The sequence below is a fragment of the Desarmillaria tabescens genome (genome assembly GCF_030435595.1).
Source record: "Desarmillaria tabescens strain CCBAS 213 chromosome Unknown EV420scaffold_100, whole genome shotgun sequence".
Classification (NCBI taxonomy): domain Eukaryota; kingdom Fungi; phylum Basidiomycota; class Agaricomycetes; order Agaricales; family Physalacriaceae; genus Desarmillaria; species Desarmillaria tabescens.
Window position 1 is genome coordinate 77,755 of NW_026848399.1, and position 23,332 is coordinate 101,086.

Genomic DNA, 23,332 nt, shown 5'->3' on the forward strand with positions numbered 1-23,332 from the left:
ACAAGTCTGTTCATTTCATCCTTATCGTCATCAAATCAGAACTGACATCCAACCCAGTTTTCACAGGCTTTGGTCTCCATCAGATAACTGCTATACCGCCTCCAGGAGATGCATGCAAGGCCCAGATTACTTTAATGCTTCCCTATTTCTCTATGGTATTCTCCATAATAGGGCTGCGCACCGTACCGTACACAGGTATATGGCCGTAAAGCCATGGTCTCAGACAGGTCACTGGAAATATCCGTATACCGTACATGTATGCTTAGTTTGAAAGCTTTGTTCGGTGTCGGTATAGGGTGCTTTACGGCCGTCTACAGGCCGTTGACGACCGTGCAAAATATATTTACTCATATAGACTTACAAGCGCAGTCCCCTGTTATTTTATGTGTGAATATGACAAAATCACAAACATTAGGTACAGAGAGAACAAATGGGCCATGTTGAGTGAGGCCAGAGGTGCCCAAAAAATAAAGTAAGGTTACATGCATTGCCTGAATGCGAGTGAGAGATTGATGAGGTGGCGAATAGTCAAACTTTGAAGGAGTGGCAAAGTAAAGGAATTGGCTCATGGCTATTTTGTGTCAAAAATTTACTCAGGAAAAGGCTCTAGATAAGACTACAAAAGTATTTAAAATATACGCCAGTAATACGACGTTGTACGGCTGTCTGTTGGAGCTCCTGACAGCGACTGGAACAACCAGTACACCGTACCGTACAAATGGCCATTAGGGTGCAGTTCGGCTTCGGTCCGTATTCCGTATAACGGTTACCGAAAACCGTACAATACTGGTGACGGCGCGCAGCCCTACTCCATAATGCTGTCATGTATGCTGGCCATCATATGTCATATTGAGAAGGAGATCCGCTGGCTCTGGATCAAAGTCATCGCATTATCCTCAGTATTATATGCTGTGGTACCGACTATATTTTTGGCTGCTTACATCAAAAGTGACATGCATACGAGTTGCCCACTCCTTGTTGTGTCCATGAGTACTGTGAGCTTTAGCTTGGTGCTTTCTCCTGCCGGGTGCTAATATGACACCATTAGGGTCTGGTGCCTATCCTAGCTATTGCTCTGGTGCCAAGTGATGTGATGAAGCACAAATCCCCCCCTTTGGAATCTAGTCTGTGTACCATACCATGTGTTTGTGAGACATCTATGCCTGGTGGGGGTCGGAGGCATTCTTCCATTAGACATCGGAGAGCTTCCGGGATTGCTATGGTCTGAAAGAGATTAGGACTCTTATGGATAGTAATATGTATGTGTGTTGATTATATCATGAGTTCTTGAGTGAAGAACTTTATATTTTCGTAGCTTAACTTACACCTTCATTTATTTGTATGGCGTTTATATTGTTGGCAATCACTAGAGTACTAAGTCTGACATTTGTTAATTGAAATTTGGGGTACGAAGTTTCAGTTATTTTCCAGATCCTTTTCCCTTTTCAAAAACTGAGGAACATGATGTGTTCGGATTGGCACTCACCTTGCTTTTATAGCAGCATACACAGCCTCATCCACAGTGATGACATCCTTTTCGAGATGCTTATTGTGACCCTTTCAGTGAGGATGCCCTGAACCTCGTGTTGTATACCACGCACACCGTGTGCTCAGGCATGTTTGCCTAGCAAGTAGTTAATGTTTGCTTAGAAGGCAAACGAGTACAGAATACTACGAAATCTAGTTACTTAAATACCATTTTGTATCTTCTAGTACTTTCTTTCTCTTAGTAAATCCTTACTCAGCAAAACTCGGGCTAACTGGACATCGCGCCAGCTCGCACAGCCACAGGGTCATCAATATTCCACACCTCGATGGTCTAGCTGTGAGTGTGTTCCATTCATCTTGTCGTTTCATTTACAAAAGACTAATCAGAAGATTTCCCAGAGTAAAATATTTACTCAGCCTGTGTGCTCTCTGAACCAACTAACATTTTCTTTAGCGAGAAGAGTATGAGATAAAAGATGGAATTCCCACCGGCTGTTTCGCAAAATGAAGATACGTAAAAACGAGTAAGCAAAGTGACGACTGTTTTCAAAACCGCCATGGCAAACTGTGATTCTCTACTTTCATTGCTTGCAACACTCTGGCCTTTCAAGAATGTGCGGTATGGTACGTGTGGGCCGGTTCGAAAGGTACATTTACGGTAAGGCTCCTTTGTTGGTAAATTTAATTATCTTCTCTAATTGTGTAGTCTGTGCGCGCAGCTACCAAAGGTCACATCAACACATCGAGTCGAAAGCTGGTCAAGTTTTATTTTAGAAGGGTGCTAATGGCGCAGAGTGGTCGGGTGTCTAGACCTGCAGACCATGAAACCAGCAAGACGTAAAACGAAAGAAACAACGCCCATACATCCACTATCAACCGAGCTAAGATATAGCGTAGCACCGGAGGTCTCCATCAATGCGTGTTTTACTACAGTTTCGGTGGGCTTGGCTGTTATGATTACGATTCATCGGGTAGAGAGGCAGTGGCAATGACTTGGCTATATAGCCAAAGTCAGTGAGATGTGCAGGTCGAAGAAAGCATGCGCGCACATGAAACCTTGGGCGGTTTCCTTCGACGTTACAGGCGCTCAGAGCCCTAAGGTTAAACGTTAACCACCGAATCCTTTGTAAGGCTGATACGATGATCGAAGCCTTCAAGTTCTTCTGTATGTTCTTATCGACGAGAAGGAAAGAGAGTCTTCATCCCTGCTCGTAGGCTCCACATGTTATTGAGAAGGTGGGATTTTCCACAGGTATGGGGGTGTGCGGGGATGGGAGGAAGTAAGATGTATGCGCATTATGTTGTTATGGAACCTCGGGCCATATCTCCGGAGAGGGAAAGAATTGATCACATGCACCGCGTATTTTACCATGGGAACATTCTGTACGTGCCTCTCTTCCTCTTCCTCTTCCAACTTCACGACTACTCCAACAAGACACTGGGCTTTGTACACATGGCTCCAGTTTTCAAGTCACGGTGCTAGCACCATAGGAAGGAACGGGAGCAGACGCAGTTCTAAACCGTGATAGGACATAGGGCAGGGTTGGAGGGAGGTGCGTACGCGTGATTTAATTATTGGGCTTTCGTTAAAGTTGGCTTTGCAGGTAGACTCGAGCGTCCTCTCTTCCGGAACACAGTATGTGTGGTCGGACACCTCAAGAATTGCGTTTCCTCGCTGTATGCGATTCCTGGCTGGTCGCACCACGATTCTTCCTTATACGTTACCATTATCATTTAAGGCAGGATGTTACGACTAGCCATCGACCACTCGGCACCTTTGAAGACGTCGTTACTGCAGGAGACGCCAATGCTTGTACATAGGTTTTCGTGGCTGCTCCCACGTTTGTCATCGAACGTTGGACACTCTGGATATCGGTGGCGGTGTCTTTTGGAGGTTTCCACTGATGCGGTCAGAGTGATTTCCTCTCATTATAAGCAACTGACTGCAGGGTTGTTCAAACGTTCAAGGTAAGCACTTTTCGCAGTTGACGCATGCCGAAGATAGCCTTTGACTGATCTCCGACACACAGCTCGAGTCCCTCCTTGCGGTGGTTCTCACTTGTGCGTTTCCTCCTCTGTGCTTCAGCTTCCGTATCAGGATCACTTCACTTTTCATTATAGTGGTTGTCGCTATGTTCACTTTATCAGAAGATAACGGTACCGGTGCGACTGATCCTCGGCCTACAGTGCAACACGGAGCTGGAGGTGTGTTTTGTATTTTTTGAGGGATGTTAAGAGGGAGCTGATATATTGTAGGCTCGAACGCTAGATATGTGATTACCTCCCAGATTTGCTACAGTGCAGACACCATCTTCGCGACTGAATAATAAAGTGTTCTCGTTTTCCGAGATTCGTGACAACACGGGGTCCTTTGAAGTTCTCTTCATACTTTGACATAACAAGCGATGGCTGAACCGCTTCCTTGCAGAAGGAGCCTCCGCGTTCGATCCCAGGTCCTGCCATGCGCAACGTCTTGTGATGCCACCTTTTATATGAAACTTTTTTCTCCACATCTCTGACGCACTACGCTGAAGTTGTTCTGCACCACAATTGTGATACAGTACTAATCATTGCTCGATTCTTTCACCCCATGCATGACATGTCTCTCCTTGTCAGCACCGTCTCCTTTACTAATACAAAAAGTGAAATGTTTCCACCCAGGACTTCCGGCCTAGTCTGTAATAGTGCGCATCACTAGTTCGAGTCCTTGCCCAAGCAGGGATTCCATGGAAATCACTCCTCGTTCGATCTGAGGCCTTGCTAAATGGACATTCGAATGTGATTTTTTTGATTTTTCTTTTCGTTTTGACTTGGGACTAATATCAGAGTGAAGGCTTGATGATCGGAGCCATAATCAGCTAACGGGATTCTTGCCTGCCTGTTCAGTGTTCGTTCGAATCGGTGGCCTCCTGGCTCCTCCACGTAAATCCGTGTTTTGATATTTATTGTTTGTCAGGGACGAAGGTGGTGCCCAAAATTTGAACTGAGGAGAGAACCTTTCGAAGTTACCGATCGTGTTTAGGTCACATGGTCGTTTCGCAAACTGTGGAAACGTCTGCCCTAAACACGATTTCGGCTGTTGTCAATCAATCTTCGCTTTGAGCTTGCTCCAATTTCCAACCTGCTCTTTGACCCTTCTATGAATCTCGTGAGATACTCGACAATTGGACATCCGAACGCTGATAGGAGGACGCACAAGTCGGACAGAGGTGCACGCGTTATTCTTTTGACGTCGAGGTGTATTGAACCAACTTGGGTTGTCCAGCTTGAACATTTGCCTCTCTTCTCGGTGAATTTATCCATAACAGCCCGGCGAATTGAACCTGGGGAAACGTACGCTAATTCTGTGAACTCGAATGTACGGGCATCGTTTTATTTTATTGTTAGCCATCGCTTCGCACACAGAAAAGACCCCTGCTCCATGCTTAGAACTATCGTGAAACGTTGTCAAAATCTTCGCTTTGTGTTCCGATCTATCGCAAAGCGTACCACCCCAGAAGAGAACGAAAAGTTCAAGGCACTCTTCCAAATACTCCGTGCACATTCTAAACACTGGATCGTGGCTGACCTCAGCCTTGTTACCGAACCGCCACCTTTCTGACATCCTCGAACGCTCTCCCTAACTCGCATCTCTGAGCTTAGAGTTCTTTCGATGGCGGCGAGCTGACAATGTTTGCCTCAGGACCATTATTGCTCATGATGGTTTGGTGCCGCATCTCAAGACGCTCATTTTCCTCCACCACTTCATACGTGTTGGCGATACGGATGAGACAGCTGCTAAGTTTTTTGACACGGTGTTCGTTGACGCTGTGGCTGTAAGGTGGAAGAGCTCGTTTTTGAAGACTGTCCAGGTCAATGTGGATTTGCCTGTGTCTTTGTCCTCAGCTGATGTAACACGGTTGAAAGGGCTGAAGGAAGACGGGCTCGTCATTTCGCTATACGCGAAGAGCTATGACGGGTCGAAGATAATTGTATGACGAGGTCAACTCCATGTGGCGCGGGTCGTCCTTGCCTTGAATCCCGGCGGGCCGAGTCAACAACCTCAACAGTCGCTCAACAGAGTTTGTACTCCAACTTAACTCTTTGCTATGGAGCAATTACGGAAAATTTTCTTTGGAAAAATCACATCCTGCAGACTGTACAGTATACGGGGCTGCGCCGTGACATTCACTGAAGATCGCTTATCGAAAGAACTGATTTATGGCTTCACAACGTCTATTGAAAACATGACGGCGACGTGGCAATGAAATGTACAGGCTTAAATAATCCGAAACCTCTTCAGAAGCTAAGTGTAAGTAAATAGTATGCACAAGAGTGAGGGTCCGGCCTCGACTTGTGATCAGCAATGTTGTGAGTCTCTAAAACTCACAAACCAATCTGGGGCATCAGAGATCCAATCACAGCCCTACTTGTTAAGCACGGTTACAAGTAACGGGACTTGCGCTCCTTCCTCTGCCTTGCCTGGAACGATGGGGATCGAAGCCGGACCAGCAGGACCATACTGCAGCTTAGAAGCTCCCTTCGGCATACTGAATTCGAAGTTACTCAAGAGCTCTGTGACTACGGATTGCACCTCCATGACACTACAAAACAATCAGAGCTCAGAGACAGCGATAACCTGATCCATACTTACGCAAATCGCCATCTGCGGATACGGGGTTCATTGGTCAGACTTGAAGCATTACTCGCAACACTCAATGTACGTACCCAATGCATCCACGAATGCCAGAGCCTGTATTGGTAAAGATCATCAACAATGTTTAGCGCCAAGGAGATCTCAAAACTTACTGAAGGTCATCCTGTCACACGATCGAGGTATCATCAGCGAGCGAAGTAAGCAAAACAGACAAAACCGTACAAATTAGCATACACTCCCAGAGAGGTTTGCTTAACATCCCGACCGTCAAGGAAACGACGAGGATTCCACTCGTCGGCATCGTCACCCCATACCGACGGAAGTCTAGACCACAATCAACGATTCTTTCTTCAATGAAAACGAATTATACACACCGATTGTAGGTATAGATGGAAGCCAGGATGACTTGTCCCTTGCATATGGGAATCTGCGAACACACTTGGCCGTCCGAAGTGGTGATAGGCTCGGAGAGGGGCAGGACGTCATCCTGCGCGGCTTGACGGAACAGGGAATGTCCAGGAGAATGTAAACGGAGAGTTTCCTGTTGAAGTTCACACATTAAGACTTGGTGGCTTCGATCGACGATGGCTCACTTTAATACAAGCATTTAGCCACAGCATCGAATCGTAATCATTCGATGTGAGAGCTCCGGAGGCATTCAATTTCGTTTGAGCAATCTCTTCACGTATCTTCGATTGGTCCTCAGCGTGAAGGCTCAGCTCATACAAAAGCCAGGACATGGTGTTTGCAGTTGAGTCATGGCCGGCAAATACGAACGTCCTAATGATGATTTCAGCTAGTTAATGGAATGAGACACGAAGGACACCTAACTTACGCCAGCTGAGAATCAACTTCTGTATCGTTCATCTTCTTCTTGGCATCTTCGTTGAAATGAGACATTGCTGAGCAAGGGTCAAAAAGAGGTCAAAGATAAAATTCATCTCACATACCGAGAACATTAACAAGGTCCTTCTCAGCCGGATTGGCATCGTTCGCCACCTCTTTCAGTTGTTTCTCAAAGATCGGTCGAGATACCTCCATCGCAAGGTTTCTGAAGTGGTTTAGCCGCATGGTCTGTTTATTGGGCAGCCACTCGAGCGGTACAAGCAACCACGCAGGAAGTATACGCCAGAGCGCGGAGCATAGAAGCTCCAGCGACGTTGGCCACATCATAGAATCTCCGCTGTTCAAACGTGAGTACGGAAGATACTACACCTAAAGTGAATCATGCATACATAAGATTATTGAGGGCCACCCTCAACTCGGTTTGTCCACCATCGAGAGAGTTAAACTCATATCGGAAAGACGCTGGCAAGTCAACTGTGAACCTACTTGGACAATCGTGAATGGAAGATGAAAACATACTGATGCCTATGATATCTAATGCAGCCTTGCTTGTCCATTCGAGTATATTGAGCACTCGAGCACCCTCAACACGCTGATTGATTTGCTCCGTAAGCTAAGGTAACCGAGTGAGCCATTGTCATGAAATCCCATGTCCCTCTCGCACCTTCACGGCTAACGCCTGGAAGACCGTCAGAAAGAGTCGGAGTTGGGATGCTGTAAAAGCGGGCCCGAGAATTTTCCGCTGGCGTTGGTGGATTTCGCCTAAAGCGCCAATTAGACGGAGAACGGTGGAGACGCAGAACCAGTAGGCATACCCTCCACAGCGACTAATCCTCGTCCACTGATAGCCTCGAACATACGATTCGTGTCTCCAGTTTTCGGGAACCGGTATCCAGAAGAATGAAATATGTATTGCAATGCCTTCGGGTCAGCAACGGACAAAACATCTTGCTGCCTTGGATGTCAGAGACATTGATGAGAGATAAACAAAATATGCTCACCCCGAAACATCCCTTAGTGCGGTATACGGCGCGGTATTGCTGATACCATTCCATCTCCAAGTCTCCCAAGTGCTGACGGTTACGGAGGAGGTATTCATGACCTGTTATATTTAGAGTACAGACCAGGCGATGAGGCCGAGACAACAAACCTAAGAGAGTCGAAGGACTCGGAGGTCCACGAATCCTCCAGACTATTGATTTGCGGCCCTTAAAGCGCAGAAACGCGAAGGCAAGAAACAAAGCGACTGTAGGGAAGACGAGGTAAGTTGTGATCGATTGCATGTCGTACGGCTCGAAAGAAATGCTCTGAAGAGGACGTCAACAAGGACGGGCTTTTATCAGTAAACCTCAACTGAGCCCGTCTTAAAGAAGTACATACCGGATTTGGTGAGGAGGGTGACAACACCTGCCAACAAATTCAGCACAACGGCCCCGTGGAGTCAGAGGACCTGTGTCAAGGCGTCAGAATAAGCCGCCTATTTCATCAACCTAGCGCATAGTAACGAATGAACTCACAACAGGTCAACTAGTTGGAAGCTTGATTACACGTGAGAATTTCTGCAAAACGGGCCCGTCGAATCTCGGCTCACGAAAGACGCGAGGGGTGTACCACAGCGCTGAGTCAGATAAGCCCTGTCATCAAAACTTCTGGGGGAACCAGCTCGGCAAAAAGACTCAGCAAACAATGGTCATCGTGCGGTGGAATATTGTCTTCGTTCTTGCAAATGTGGAGTTTACTGCCGAAGCACGGCTAACCTCCGCATGGTACTGGACTTTTGAGTCAGTATTAACGGCGAAGTGAAGTTCGGATACTTGAAATTTACTTTAAGGATGGCAAGGCTTATTGAAAGACATGGTTCGTTGTTTAAACCTTTCTGAGGGCTCACAAGCTGTCGGCATATAGTCAATATCCCCGAGTAAGGATATCGGCGATACCAACACTCATTGCGAACATGGGATCTCTTCGCCTGGAGCCCTAGGATGGACAAAAATTGGTACTATGCTACAAGAAGATGATAAGCTGTCTCGCCTCGTATGTTAATTTGCAGGTATGAATACCTTCAACAGACATCATGTCCTCACTTGTCACTGGGGAACGAATTCACATTTGGGCTATCAAGGAATATCAAAGTCGTATATCCTAGTTCACGGCATAACCGATGCCTAAGTCCATCCTAGCATTTACCGGGAGTTAACTCGCCCGTCTCACATGGCAAGAATGCGACCTATCTCACCTCAGTGCTTCCTTTATCTCATCAGTGCGGAGTTAGCCAAGTCCATGGAACCAATGAATGCCGAACGTTTAGAGGGGCGCGTACGGTCCTCAGTGACACAAAGGATACCAGTCGACCTGCAGAAACAGATTTGGGAAGGTGTCTCAAGGCAGAAGAAGCGATGCATCATTGCCAACTTTTTATTGACAGACACGGTTCTGTCATAGTACCCCAAATCAGCGCACATCTCTTGTGAGGATCCTTGCCCTCAATTTACTCGGCGGTTACGATTTATCGAGTCATGGATCAACGGGTGGGAAGGCTACTGCAAAGCGCCAAAAAATGGTCGGCAAGCGAACAGTCTTCCATGACACTCGCTAGGATCCACCAGGAGAAGCATCAGGCCAGGCCCGGGTGCCATAGTGCTAGAGCAATTACAAAAAGGCCGGCCAAAAATTTCTTGGAGAAAGACGCCTGCAATGCGCATTACAAAAGTACTGACGGTCTTTGATAACACAGGTTAACATTACGCGTGAAGTTACCAGATCTACAGACACAAATCAGCGAAACGCCAAGGCAAAAGAAGCAATGCTCGCACCTCCCTTCACTACCAACCCCATATCAGCAGTCACGATTCTGGTACAACAGCAGGAATCAATGTACGTTTCCTCAGGGGATCCTCTCGGTTGGATGAGCCGAGATGTTATGGCTACGATTCACAGAAAGCAGAGGCAAATGCTTCACCCTGGACAGCCCAAGTTAGTGACACCTCGACATCGAAAGAACGATGCGCACCTCTATCCTCTGTCCGTATTACTGCGTCCGACTTCAGCATCCATTCCAACAATCCTAACAGCACTCAGAGCCTGGTGTACGGCCAATCGTCGAGTACTTCATGAGGCTGCGTCAGAGCGGGTTGGATGTTGGAGCGAGCGCAAAACGAAAGTTCAAAACAAAAAAAATTCCGTCGGACGTCGTCGTCGTGTTGAGGGTAGACATTTCCCACGACCTCCGAAACGAGCATGTGACCTAAACACTCCCAAATTCCCCTCAATGCAAATACTATTTATTTAATCACCGTCTTCCTCTACGGTATCTGCTTAGGACCAATAAATACCAAAACACGGATCCATGTCCTGTCAATGGAGAACCCTGACCCGAACGAGGTGGCCAAACAGGCAGGTGAGAATCCTGTTCACCCAAGGCTCTCTTAGGCCAACATTTTAGACGGGTGCAAAAGACGAAAAGAAGTTCAAAGGACTCCGCGTTGGCAGGAATCTGCCAAAAAAAGAACATTTTTTATTACAAGCTAGCTGCGGCGTATCGAACAAGATGAATCATTTTGTTCGATACGGCGCACCGAACACTAGACACAGGATATCTCCTCGGAGTTGCTACAGTGCAGACACCATCTCTACATTTGACTCAAAAAGTGTTCTCATTTTCAGAGATTCGTGACATTAATGGGGAGTCCTTGGAGCTTGTTCTCGTGCTTCGGTATGGAAAGCGATGGCTGAACCACTTCCTTGCCCAAGTAGCTCCTCGTTGGATCCTAGGTCCTGCTATGTGCGATGTCTTGTAAAGCCGCTTTTTATGTGAAACTCTTTTCTCCGCGTCTCGGACATAATACGATGAAGTCGTTCTGCACAAACATTTCAGACAGTAATAATCATTGCTCGATGCACGAATGTTATGTATGGCAGCCTTTCACCCTAGGCATGGCATATGTCTCTCCTTGTCAGCGCCGTCTCCTTTGCTAGTGACGAGACGCTTTTATACAGTACTTCTGGCCTAGTCTGTAACAGTACGCATCACTAGTTCGAGTCCTCGCCAAGCAGGGATTTTGTGGAAATCACTCCTCGTTCAATCCGAGGCCTTGCTATACAAAGATTTGAATGCGATTTTTGTATTTTATTTTCGTTTTGACTTGGGACTTATCTCAGAGTAAAGGCTTGATGATAGGAGCCGTAATCAGTGAATGGGATTCTTGCCTGCCTGTTCAGTGATCATTTGAATCGGTGGCCTCCTCCACGTAAATCCATGTTTCGATATTTATAGTTCGTCAGCGAAGGCTGGGACGGAAATGGTGCCCAAAATTTGAATTTAGGAGAGGATTTGACCGACCGTGTTTAGATCACATGGTCGTATTGCTGGCAGAGCGTGGGAAACGTCTACCTTAGACCAAGACGGTCACGATATTGTCAATCTTCTCGCTCGGTTTCCAGGCCGCTTTAAGATGCTGGTATTACCATCATCCTCATGGAATACTCAACGACTAGAGTCTCTGGGCGAAGCGAACACTGCTGCTAGGATTGTTGGAAGGGCCGCTGAAGTCGCCGGGCGCGCGTCGCGGTACGGGTATACGATAGAGGTGCGTGCATTGTCCTTTCGATGTCGAGGTGTTAATAACTTGAGTTGTGCAGGTCGAAGCCTTCGTCTCTTCTCCCGGTGAATCGTAGCCATAACAGCACAGCCAGTCCAACCTGGGGATCCCCCGATGAAACGTGTTGGTTTCTGCTGTTGCGCCGGAATAGTAGCAGCCGATGTAGGGTTGAAACTTTCACATCGATAGTGGAGGGCGGCACGTGCATCGTTTCTTTCACACTGATGCCTTGCTGATTTCGTGTCTGCAGGTCTGGATGCATTCAATACTCTCACCGCCCTGCCGCCAGTGACTGTTCGTGCAATTCTAAATCGGACTCGGCCTACGTGTATCATAACACGCTCCTATCGAAGTCGCCTGTCTGTGAGTAGATGTTGAGAGGCTTGTTCATACGCGTGAGTTATGCACCGAAGGTGTGTTTGCTATTCCTCCGAAGCTGCAGTATTGCCAATGGCAGCTCTCTAGGTCAAACCCCTACACCTTCCCCGCTCATATGCCAGATAGATCGTAACCGCTAAAGGAATTGGACGTGGAGGATCCCTTCAAGAGACATGTATTGTTTCGTGCTATCATGCTAGGACTGTGGTCGCCAATGGAGGGCTCTCAGCAGTAGTCCGGGAGGTACGTGCACCATATATTCCGCGTTGACATTATGCCGATTTTGTGCCTGCAGGTCTAGTAATCTTACATCCAATTTTGCGCCGGCCGACCTGTGTTACTAAACATTGCCGGTAGTCCTGTAATGCACATTGCAGGCCTCGTTCTCTAATCGAACTCTTGCCAGCCTTTTTGTAATTCTTCTCGCATTGTGTGCACTGGGCCTGTCTCTTTCCGGCTGATCCCGGTCAATGTCATGGGTAATTCTTCCCTTGCAGATTATTTTTTTCCGCCCTTTGTAGCAGCATTCTCGCCTTCTTATCCAAGGTTCGATGGATCGTAACCATCGAATTGAACGGCGATAGACCGTGGTACGAGTATCGTTTCGTCTGGCTTGCCATCTTCCCTATTTCGCGGCTCCAGGTCGATTGGTGCCATTAGCGTCATTGAGGACCATCTCTAAGCATTTGAAATTCATTGGTTCCATTGACTCAGTCAACCCCGCAGTGATGATATACAAGAAGCATCGAGGTGAAAAAGGTCGCATTCTTGCTTTGTGAGACCAGCGTGTTGACTCTGGATAGATACTAGGACGAACCTAGATTGGCCATGCCATGACCGCGATATAAAGCTCTTTGTCCTTCATTGGATAGCTCAAATGTGAATTCATTCCTGAGTGACAAGTAAAGATGTGATGTCTACCGAAGATATTCACGCCGGCAAATTAAGATACGAGGTGAAACGGCCTATCATCTTTTTATAGTGCAGTACCAACTTTTATCCAATTCTAGGGATCCAAACGAAGGGATTCCCTGTTTGCAGTGAGTTGTTAGTATCGGCAATATCTTACTCGGAGATAATGATCATGCCATCGTCAGCTCTGAAAGGTTTAAACAACGACCCGTGCCTTTCAATGAACCCTGTCTGTTTTCTGGCAAGTCATTTTCAAGTATCTGAACTTCGCTCCACTGACTCATAAGTCCAGTGCAATGATGTGAAGGATAGCCATCCTTCGGTGGTAGGCTCTCCATTTACAAAACAGGAAGCCGACCTCTCACCGCACGACGACCCTTGTTCGCTAATTCGTCTGGTCGGGGCACTAATTCCCCCAGAGGAATTGATGACAGGGCTTATCTGAATAAGTGCTGCGACGGGCCCCTTCTGTTTTTGGTGAGCTAAGATTCGACGGGCCCGTTTTGCACTAGTTCTCACGTTTAATCGATGTTCCATGACTGTCTTCCTGAAAGTTTATTTGGTACAATGCGCTTAGGTTATCGAAATTAGCAGCTTCTTCTGATGACTTGACACAGATGCTGTAACCCGCGGGGCCGTTTTGCTGAAATTCTTGGCACATGTTGCCACTCTCTTCACCAAAATCCGGGACTTGTTCATGACGGACTCAGTTGTGTACACTGATAAAAGCCCGTGCTTATTAGCATCCTCCCGTCGAACCGTACGACATGCAATCCGTCACACATTACTTTGTCTTCCCTGCAGTCGCATTGTTCCTCACCTTGGTGTTTCTACTCTTTAGAGGACGCAAATCTATAGTCTGGAAGATTCTTGGACCTCCGAGTCCTTCAGCTCTCTTTGGTTTGTCATCTCTGCCCCATTGTATGATCTATATTCTGAATATAACAGGTCATGAACACCTCCTTCGCGCACGTCAGCACGTCGGAGATTTGGAGATGAAATGGTATCAGCAATATGGCGCCGTATACCGCACTAAGGGATGCTTCGGGGTCGGCAGCTTTTGTCTATCTCTCGGTTAATGACTCTGAAATTCAAGCAGCAAGATGTTTTATCCGTTGCTGACCCGAAAGCGTTGCAATATATATTCCGTTCCTCTGGATATCGATTCCCAAAAACGAGAGATACGGATCGTCTCAACAGGGCTGCCATGGGACCGGGATTAGTCACTGTGAAGGGTACGCCGCTGTATTCCGCGTCTCCAACATTTGTCGTCTAATTGGGAGTGTTAGACGAAATCCACCAACGCCAACGGAAAATCCTCGGTCCTGCTTTCACAGCATCTCAACTGCGCCTCTTTCTGAACGTCTTCCAGGCGTCAGCTGCGAAGGTGCGGGAGGGGCATAGGTTTTAATGACAGTGGCTCATTATGTTGGCTTTAGCTCACAGAGCAGATCAACCAACGCGTCGAGAATGCCAGAGTACTTAATATGCTCGAATGGACGAGCAAAGCTGCGCTGGATATTATAGGCATCAGTGCGTCTTCATTTTCCACTCATGATCGTCGAAGTATACTCACACGGTTAACTCGCTAGCGTCTTTCCGATACGAGTTCAACTCGCTCAATGGTGGACAGACTGAACTGATGGCTGCGCTTAATAATCTTTTGTGTGTATGATTTACTTTGTCAAGTATCTCACGTACTCATTTTTGAATAGCGGCGAGTCTATGATGTGGCCAACGTCACTGGAGCTTTTGTATACCGCGCTCTGGCGGATACTTCCTGGATGGTTGCTAGTACCGCTCGAAAGGATACCCAGTAGAGCAACTTTGCGGATGAGTCACTTTAAAAAAGTAGCGATGAAGGTGTCACGGCCCATTTACGAGAAGCAGCTGAAAGAAGTGGTGAACGATGTCAATCCGGCTGAGAAGGACGTCGTTAATGTCCTCGGTATGTTATATGGAATTTATCTTCTACCCATTCGTTCTCATCTTTCCTCAGCAATGTCTCATCTCAACGACGATGCCAAGAAGCAGATGAATGATGGAGAAATCGATTCTCAGCTGGCGTAAGTTGCGTGTCCTTCGTGTCTCATTCCATTTGCTCACTGACATCATTAGGACGTTCGTATTAGCCGGCCATGACACGACCGCAAACACCATGGCCTGGCTTTTGTATGAGCTGAGTCTTCATCCTGAGGATCAAGCCAAGATACGTGAAGAGATTTCTCGAACGAAATTGAATGCCTCCGGAGCTCTCACATCGAACGATTACGATTCGATGTTGTGGCTAAATGCTTGTATTAAAGTGGGTTGTCGTCGTCGTCGCATCCTACCAGATCTTATTGTATGATCTTCTTGAACAGGAGGTTCTCCGATTCCATCCTCTGGGGCATATCCTGTTCCGTCAACCCGCCCAGGATGACGTCCTGCCTCTCTCCGAGCCTATAACTACTTCGGATGGCCAAGTGTACTCGCAGATCCCTATTTCCAAGGGACAAGTTGTCATGACTTCCATCTATACCTACAACCGGTATGTGTATATTTCGTCTTCATTGAACAAGAAATCATCGCGTTGATTCGGGACCGTCTAGACTTCCGTCTGTGTGGGGCGAAGATGCCGACGAGTGGAATCCCCAGCGTTTTCTTGATGGAAGGGAAGTTAATCAAACCTCTCTGGGAGTCTATTCGAATCTGTACGGTTTTTCCATCCACTTTGTGTGTTTCGCTCACTGATGGTATGGCAATTGCTTGACAGGCTGACCTTTAGTGAGCGTTGAGATTTCCTTTTCCATAGACTTTGTTGACGATATTTCCCAATACAGGCGCTGGTATTCGTGGATGCCTTGGGTACGTACTACATTGAGCGCTGAGAGTAATGGTTCATGTCTGACTAACAATCCCTGTACCCACAGATGGCGATTTGCGTAAGTACAGATCATCTTATGCCTGGCTCCCAGCTCTGATTGTACGTTTGTAGTGTCATGGAGCTGCAATCTGTGGTAACAGAGCTCTTGAGTAACTTCGAATTCAGTATGCTGAAGGGAGCTTCCAAATTGCAGCATGGCCCTGCTGGTACGGCTTTGATCCCCATTGTTCCAGGGAAGGCAGAGGAAGGAGCGCAAGTCCCGTTACTTGTAACTGCGCTTAACAAATAGGGCTCTGATTTAATATTGGAAGTCGCAGATTAGTTTGTGACGAGTCGAGGCTCGACTCTCATTCTCATTTATATTTACTTGCCTTACGCTTTGCTTCTGCTCTATTCTCGGAGTATATAAGTCTGTACATCTCACTGCCAGATCGCTGACATGCTTTCAATAGATGTTTGTTTATGAAGCCAAATGCCGAAATCAGTGTTTTGACGAGCATTGAGATTTTCAGCGATCGTCACAGCGTGGCCCCGCAAAGTGCATGATTTTCCTAATAACATCTTTTTTCGCAATTCCTCCATAGTAGTAAAAAATATTAGTAGGTGTTTTGGGGTGAGTGTATGCGATCTTTGGTGACTTAAGTACTCAATTGGACCTTTGGGTGATATAGCAAGACGTATTGGTATTATCTGATCCAAGGACCCTGCAATACATCCTTCATACGTCCGGACACCGATTTCCAACGCCATCGGATGTTCAACGACAGTTGAAAGCGCTTTTCGGTCCTGGGTTGGGGCAGTCCAGGGTACAATGTCTACTCATCTGCGTCGTCCACACGCCATATTTATCTCCATCCAGGGATCACACATCAACGGCAGCGGAAAATCATGAATCCTGCATTTTCTGCATCTCAGCTTCGCCGATTTCTTCCTCTGTTCCAAAATTTTGCATCAGGAGTGCGTCCTCATCTTGGGGTACTTGTTAGTTATGACTTTATTTCCTTTCTATGGTAGTTAACATCTATATATTAAGAGAGGTCGCAAGAAGATGACATAATAAGCGGACTTTGAATTTTCCGGCCATTGCCACGCGCGGTGCATTCCGGCTGAGTTTGAATGTTGCCGCATTGCCAGGTTGCACCCAGGTTATGATAGCACAATAGCGACGAGAGAGCAGGCAAGTAAGATGAGTACATGAGTACATTACTGAGATGCTCCAGTCTATAAATGAATATGTATCAGCATAATTCCAACACAACTGCCAATCTTTCTTTGTAACTACTCCTCATGGTAATGCAAGTGGTAATGGCTTGAATATTTTATTCATCAGTGTCTCTGACAATCTGGGCTTAAGATGGAGGGAAGGGTTGCAACAGTTATTCAAGCTGTCATCAATAATTTGGGACATACAAGGTACCATTATGGATACAACCATGACAATATGGCTGTAAGCTGTCCAAAAATATCTCTTATGGACTTAAAAATATGCACTGTATTATTAGAGATGTGCACCACATCCAGTCTGTACTATGGTGGATATGTACAGCATATATGGATATGAGTCCACACCATTGGGAGCATAGGTGAGAGCAGACTAAGGCAGATTCAGACCAGGGCATGTGATGGTTTAGGGCAGGTAGATGTAGCTTTTCCCATTTTCAATGTTCATGGCCAGGTATTTCATCATTGATGCATTCTATCTCTAAGACTCTGCAAGTAGCTCCACCATGACCATCTTTGAGGATGTGAAACATGGATGCTGCCAGAGTCAGATCCATGATATGGTACAGATTTGGCCTCAGCCATACTGTATCATAGGTAAGGCTTTTTGTATAGTCTACAGTTGTATCTGTAATAGGGACAGTCAGAGTTGGTCGATTATGGGGACATAATCACGGGATAACCATAATTGACCGCAATGGCATAACCAACTCCAGAGTCAGTTATGTGATTATGAGTTGATTATGGGTTGATTATGCCTTTGACCATAATCGCCGCTGCCAAAAAAGGGCACCAGACTTCTCAGAAGCCTCATCCACTGTGAAATAGGTTCTTTCGGTGCCAATCATGGCATCATAATCAACCCATAATTGCAACTCTAACTGTCCCTAATGGTATGGTGCACATCCTTATGCATCCTTACTATGATGGAGTTTCACAGCCATCAGCCACTGTTTTTTATTTTACATTATTTAGGCCCTTATTTACCTTACTGATCATTACCATTAAATTTTGGCTTCTTACCACCATCTTCCCAAGTATCATACCATGAAATACACATTGTTCAAGCCACATCACCATGTTCTCTCTGACTGCTACACTCAAAATCCCAACAAAACAGCTGATACAGATATAGATACATAGTACTCAGTTCACATGTACATTGGGAATTGGAATATATTTTGTTTGAGCCTCAACTTATCACTATGTTTATATCCCCTGATGACATCTATTTCCAGCAGCTTAGAGTCTCTTAACAAAGATTTTACTCCATTAATGTCCCAAGTAATAAGCCAGGTTTGGGGCGGGCCCCAACAAGCCGAAAACCCGTGTCGTAGTCAGGTTGCCGGGACCCGAGGTACGAGGGTCCGGCAATCGTGACGAAGACACGGGTTGGAGGCTTGTATTAATTAGCGCACGAATTTCGGGCTAGATCCGGCTCTCGGGCCGTACTGTTCCTGCCGTGATTGCGTCATCAATGAACACCTGTTCCTTTCACGGACGATGACGAATTACTAATGTTGTCAAGCAGCCGTGGAAGCGGGAAGATATAACAAAGGCCTGATAGAAATCATTGGCGTTAAGTGAACATTCGTCCAGATCTCCCATCTCCCCTTCATCGATATGCAGGTCTTTCTTCAGATCGCATGTACGTTCTTGGGCACCCTTGTGGCCTACAGATTGTATCACCTCGTCAAAAGCTTTTATCTCGAGTATACTTCTCCCCTCAGTGATCTTCCTGGGCCTGAAAGCCCGAGCTTTTTTTCGGGGAATTTGAAGCAAATATGGGCGTCGGTATGTCTAGGAGCATAACAAGCATGACGTGCGTGGTACTAATGTTTGTTTCCAGGAGGACAGTAATCTACAGGACAAGTGGTTCAAGCAATACGGACCTACCATTAGATATGCAGGGATCCTTGGCGTAAGATTTTTACTCTTCATGATTCAACCCTACTAGATGCTTATGTCTTGTAGGGGTACCGGTTGTTCACGACCGACCTACGAGCAGTTTCTCACATTCTTAATAACGCTTACGACTACCCTAAACCGCCCCATAGCCGATATAACATAGGGCGCGTTATCGGCAAAGGTTATCTTTCCCCCATGAACTTTGTGAACGCCTCAGTAATAATTTGTTTATAGGTGTCCTTGTCGTTGAAGGAGAAAAGCACAAGCAGCAGGTACTTGATTTAATGCAAAGCATGGAATGGTTCATTCATTAACCCCGGCGTTGTGATTACAGCGAAGGACTATGGTGCGTATGCCGAGCGGCGAGAATCGCTGATTTCTGTAGACGTTGAACTTATACGTCAACAGAACCCGGCCTTTGGACCCGCTCAAATTCGTGAACTTAACACCATTTTCCTTGAAAAGTCTCTCCAGGTACGGGGTTCCGTGTCTGATATCCTTCCTTAAGTTGATGAGCGGTATTTTCGATAGTTACGAGATTTGTGGACAGCAGAATGCGCCGCACAAGGATCTCTCACCACTAACGTACTCTCGTGGTTAAGTCGGTTGACCTTGGATGTTATTGGTCTAGCCGGTTTGTATTGGCGCTTTTTATTCGTCCTATTCCTAATACGTATCTCGAAGGTTTCAACTACAAATTCAATTCACTCAACCCCAGTCATACCCCAAACGAGTTAACCGAAGCATTTACCAAAATATTTGCGACTGCTACGCGATCAAGTCCGTTGGTGTTTATCAAAACCTTCTTTCCGGTGTTACGTTTTATCGTAAGATCCTTCGTCTTTGTCACTAAGAAGGTTATTTACCACAAATAAGCCTGATCCACGGGACGCCGAAATTTCCAGAGCTCACGAAACCATGAGTCGAATTGGGCATCAACTTCTTGATGAAAGTCACGCCCGCCTTCGAGCAAGTGGAGAGAAAGGTAGTTCGACCGCTCGGGATCTTCTCTCACTGCTTGTTAAGGCCAACATGTCTTCTGGCGTCGGTGAACATCAACGCATGGCTGATAGTGACGTTTTAGCCCGTAAGTATCTCTACTATCTGTTTGACTTCTGGTGCATCTCAATACCTAAAAGAGGTCCCGACTTTCTTGGTCGCCGGGCACGAAACCACAAGGTGAGTAAAAATTGGAGAAGATAGTCTACGTACCTGACCGTCCCGCTTAGCACTGCGACAACATGGGCTCTTTTTGCTCTGACTCAAAGTCCAGACACTCAGATCAAGCTGCGGGATGAATTGTTACGGGTTGACACCGATACACCCACGATGGATGAATTGAATGCTCTACCCTACTTGGATTGGGTTGTTCGGGAAACGTTACGAGTGCATTCTCCCGTCCCTGGAACCGTCCGTATTGCAGGAAAGGATGATGTGATTCCTTTAAGCCGACCATTCGTTGACAGGAAAGGCAAAGTCCAGATTGCATCAGGTATGTATGTAACTCCACGCCGGTCCGGCACTCATTTGAAACGTCAATATTAGGATCAGAAAAGGCCAGGTGGTTATGATTCCTATTACTACGATCAACCGAGATGAAACCCTGTGGGGCGAAGATGCGAGGGCATTCAAGTTCGTCCTGGCTGACTTATGTATCTGTCTACCGTCGCTGATCATAGGAAACCAGACCGGAAAGATGGGAAAAGATTCCCGATACAGTGAAGTCCATACCTGGTGTATGGGGAAACCTTTTGTCATTCATTGGTGGCCCTCGTTCGTGTATTGGGTATCGCTTCTCTCTGGTGGAGTACGTGCTATGTGTTTTGGTCTTTCACGCTCACTTCTGACCAAACTGGCATAGGATGAAAGCTATTCTCTTCACTCTCGTAAGGGCATTCGAATTCGAATTAGCCGTCCCGGGAGCAGAAATCGCGAAAAAGTCCGTTATCGTGCAACGGCCATTGCTCAGAAGTAATCCCGGTGCTGGGAACCAAATGCCCATTATAATCAAACCATACCAGAAGGTGTGAAGAATGGTGCATTGGGCTTTCGGCTTCCTCAGGCTGTGTCAATGATGTATACTTTATATAACAATGAACGTTGAATATCCCGATGTTTCTGTTTGGAGCCGGCGCAAGGGGCTCTTATGGTATCACTATTGTTTCCGTGGTGAGACCTCCGACGGAGACTACTGAACTTCGGGCCCATATATAAAGACCTATGCTGCTAGAAGGAAGGAAGGAAGTTGATTTTATTAGTTGTCGCAGCTCCTTAACAGAAAGGTAACGACGTCCGTACTACAGAAGGCTATCTACTTGTCAGATCGTGACCTGAACTAATAGTAAATGACAGACTGCTACGGGACCGAACGACTTCAGTGTACTTCCGTTCGAGGACCTGGTGGAAGCGAAACCGGAGCGTGGATGGACCGGGAAGATCGCAATACCCCTCGACGCAAGCATCTTTATCGTAGACCAAGAAGGCTGTATATGTGCGCCAGACTGGAAATTGGAACAAGAAAAGACGTGTACCTCAATGGTCCATCCCACCATTTATATACCATATACCAGTTTAACGTAGGATCCAAGGTCCATGAATGTTAGCAGAGCGACAGGCAGCTACCGAACGTCCAAACTCGGTTGACCTTCAGACACAAACTTAAAACAATGTCAAGCAGATTCAGAAGAAAAGATGCTCACACCCTAGCCTTCTCCATTGCGCACCACCCCATTGATCCAGATGTGACGTCCCCTACACATCGCGGTTGATATTATCGACAAGAGAGACAACTGCAGGGTATAGAGCGGACAACTAAACACTGTCCCAAATAGGGCAGTTCGAAGACGTGACGTTCGAGTCAGTTTTTGAAAGCCAAAATTAAAGCAACGTCGAGCAAAAGAAGAAACGCCCGCACCTCCATTCTCCAGACTCCATCCACTTGCCCACCCGTATCTGTGCGCCGCTCCCGTCCCTGTTCTCCGCTTAGAACCATCATCCTTCCCAGGTGGTCGCATATCACGTTAGCGTCTGCAGTCTGGACTCGGAGAGTACTTCAGCAGACAGCCAGGGCCGAGTATTTTTGCCATTTGTCGACTCAGTCTATCGACGTGCAGGGTCTTTCTACGTTCGTCTTCAACAGTGGTAAGTCCTCGAGAGCTGGAGTCGGCGACACTCCATCGTCCAAAGAACAATGTGTTGTGACAAATACGATCCATGAGAATGAGCGCTCTGAGCTTCGAAGCAGTGGAGAAAGTGAAAGCGCGAAGGAGAATACATCTTTTCCCACGGTCCACTTAGCTACGACCATGTGATCTCACTTCTTTCTTTCAACCAGATCCCTACGTGTACGATTCTGGGCTTGTCAATCATCTGCCTGAGAATACTAGACGAAAGCCCCCACACGAACAATGTGATGAGAATCCCGATTTCTCATGACGTGAATACAAAGAGTGAATGATCCTGGCTCCACCAGCCCGTAATGTCGGATGACCTTCAGTATCGACTTCTTGCCATGACTGTCATTTACTTACCATGAATGTTCTATTACTACGGTTACTTCAAACTCGCCTTCTGAGCCTAAGAGTAGCCACCTGGGTCCTGCTCCATGTATCAGATCACATCAAGAGTCTTGTGAATCGAAGCAACGGTGAGAGGTACGAGCGTCAGTTCACCCTCCCTCTACTAAATTCATATCTGCAGTCTACTGGTACCTTGAGACTTGCGTCACACCAGGCGTCGCCTACCACCATTGAAGACCCACGCGCCCCTTGAAATTTGGAATCGGCTAAGTAGCTCACAAGGATTTCAGCTAGCTTCCATATCTCCTCGTTTTCTGATAGGAAAAAGTGGTAACGCTGTCATACAGGCGCCTCTTCCGGTGCTTTTCCCATGTCAGTTCCCGCGCCAACCATCCAGTCCCACTGCCTTCGCCGGTCACTCACAGAAGATGAATCTTGAAGGTGAGGTGTCTATAGCTCCTCATGGTGGTAGATGACGATGTTGTTCAATCAGGTTTACCTCGTTCTAGTCATGGGTCCCCCCCTTCCCACGTTCGACTTTTGTATCGGTTCCCAGGCGGGGAAGAGTTGAGTGAACACGCTCGTCAAGAATAGATTCAAGGGCAGCAAGTACGAGATTCGATCTACACATGTCTCTCTGACCATCACATCATCTCGGAGTCTCATTTCATCGTTCTCTGATCCTCTCTAGTACCGTGCTATTTTGTTGCGCACATTGCTCGCCTCCATCTCATGTCTCAAAGGGCCTTCGAGTTCACCAATCGCATGATAATTTCTTGTTTAATCTCTAATCTCTTTTCTCAAGCCCCCCCCCCCCCCCTTTGGGCGTCAACCACATAGGTCGATGGATTCTCATCGTCCTGAGCACGGCGTAGTTGATCGCAACAAAAGCACCATGAGAGGTCCGGGATCATGAGTGCTTATTCACATCGGCCCCTGACAAAAAATTAGGCACTGTTCT

General features: G+C 46.8%; 3 protein-coding genes across 3 annotated transcripts; 2 read left to right on the forward strand and 1 right to left on the reverse strand.

The window, feature by feature from the left end:
• Window positions 1–5,893: 5,893 nt before the first annotated feature.
• Window positions 5,894–8,253, reverse strand: EV420DRAFT_1280172 (cytochrome P450; the record flags this gene model as incomplete). Its single annotated transcript, XM_060468189.1, has 14 exons — window positions 5,894–6,071; window positions 6,122–6,133; window positions 6,196–6,220; window positions 6,333–6,448; window positions 6,499–6,665; window positions 6,718–6,904; window positions 6,960–7,026; window positions 7,075–7,307; window positions 7,360–7,432; window positions 7,490–7,583; window positions 7,635–7,732; window positions 7,786–7,921; window positions 7,972–8,072; window positions 8,121–8,253. 14 exons carry the CDS (start codon window positions 8,251–8,253, stop codon window positions 5,894–5,896), a joined length of 1,620 nt encoding a protein of 539 aa, XP_060322865.1.
• Window positions 8,254–13,530: 5,277 nt separating this feature from the next.
• EV420DRAFT_150049 (cytochrome P450) lies at window positions 13,531–16,045 on the forward strand. The gene is made up of 15 exons (XM_060471022.1): window positions 13,531–13,758; window positions 13,807–13,907; window positions 13,958–14,093; window positions 14,148–14,245; window positions 14,298–14,391; window positions 14,451–14,523; window positions 14,574–14,806; window positions 14,858–14,924; window positions 14,977–15,163; window positions 15,222–15,388; window positions 15,450–15,551; window positions 15,614–15,624; window positions 15,681–15,705; window positions 15,771–15,782; window positions 15,836–16,045. The coding sequence occupies exons 1-15, from the start codon at window positions 13,626–13,628 to the stop codon at window positions 16,011–16,013; spliced, it is 1,617 nt and encodes a 538-aa protein (XP_060322866.1). The 5' UTR covers window positions 13,531–13,625; the 3' UTR covers window positions 16,014–16,045.
• A 2,523-nt stretch (window positions 16,046–18,568) lies between these two features.
• On the forward strand, window positions 18,569–20,883 carry EV420DRAFT_1651570 (cytochrome P450; the record flags this gene model as incomplete). The annotated part of the gene is made up of 14 exons (XM_060478567.1): window positions 18,569–18,739; window positions 18,795–18,866; window positions 18,920–19,034; window positions 19,088–19,125; window positions 19,188–19,199; window positions 19,262–19,327; window positions 19,385–19,487; window positions 19,538–19,680; window positions 19,730–19,940; window positions 19,993–20,032; window positions 20,083–20,349; window positions 20,399–20,485; window positions 20,541–20,660; window positions 20,715–20,883. 14 exons carry the CDS (start codon window positions 18,569–18,571, stop codon window positions 20,881–20,883), a joined length of 1,614 nt encoding a protein of 537 aa, XP_060322867.1.
• Between the last annotated feature and the right edge of the window lie 2,449 nt (window positions 20,884–23,332).

Bases quoted from the DNA above. Each gene is read 5' to 3' on its own strand.
- EV420DRAFT_150049 (XM_060471022.1), top strand. From the start codon at position 13,626: ATGCAATCCGTCACACATTACTTTGTCTTCCCTGCAGTCGCATTGTTC. The intron at 13,908-13,957 runs GTCGGCAGCTTT...AAATTCAAGCAG, and splicing joins GCACTAAGGGATGCTTCGGG to CAAGATGTTTTATCCGTTGC. The intron at 14,925-14,976 runs GTAAGTTGCGTG...TGACATCATTAG, and splicing joins GAAATCGATTCTCAGCTGGC to GACGTTCGTATTAGCCGGCC.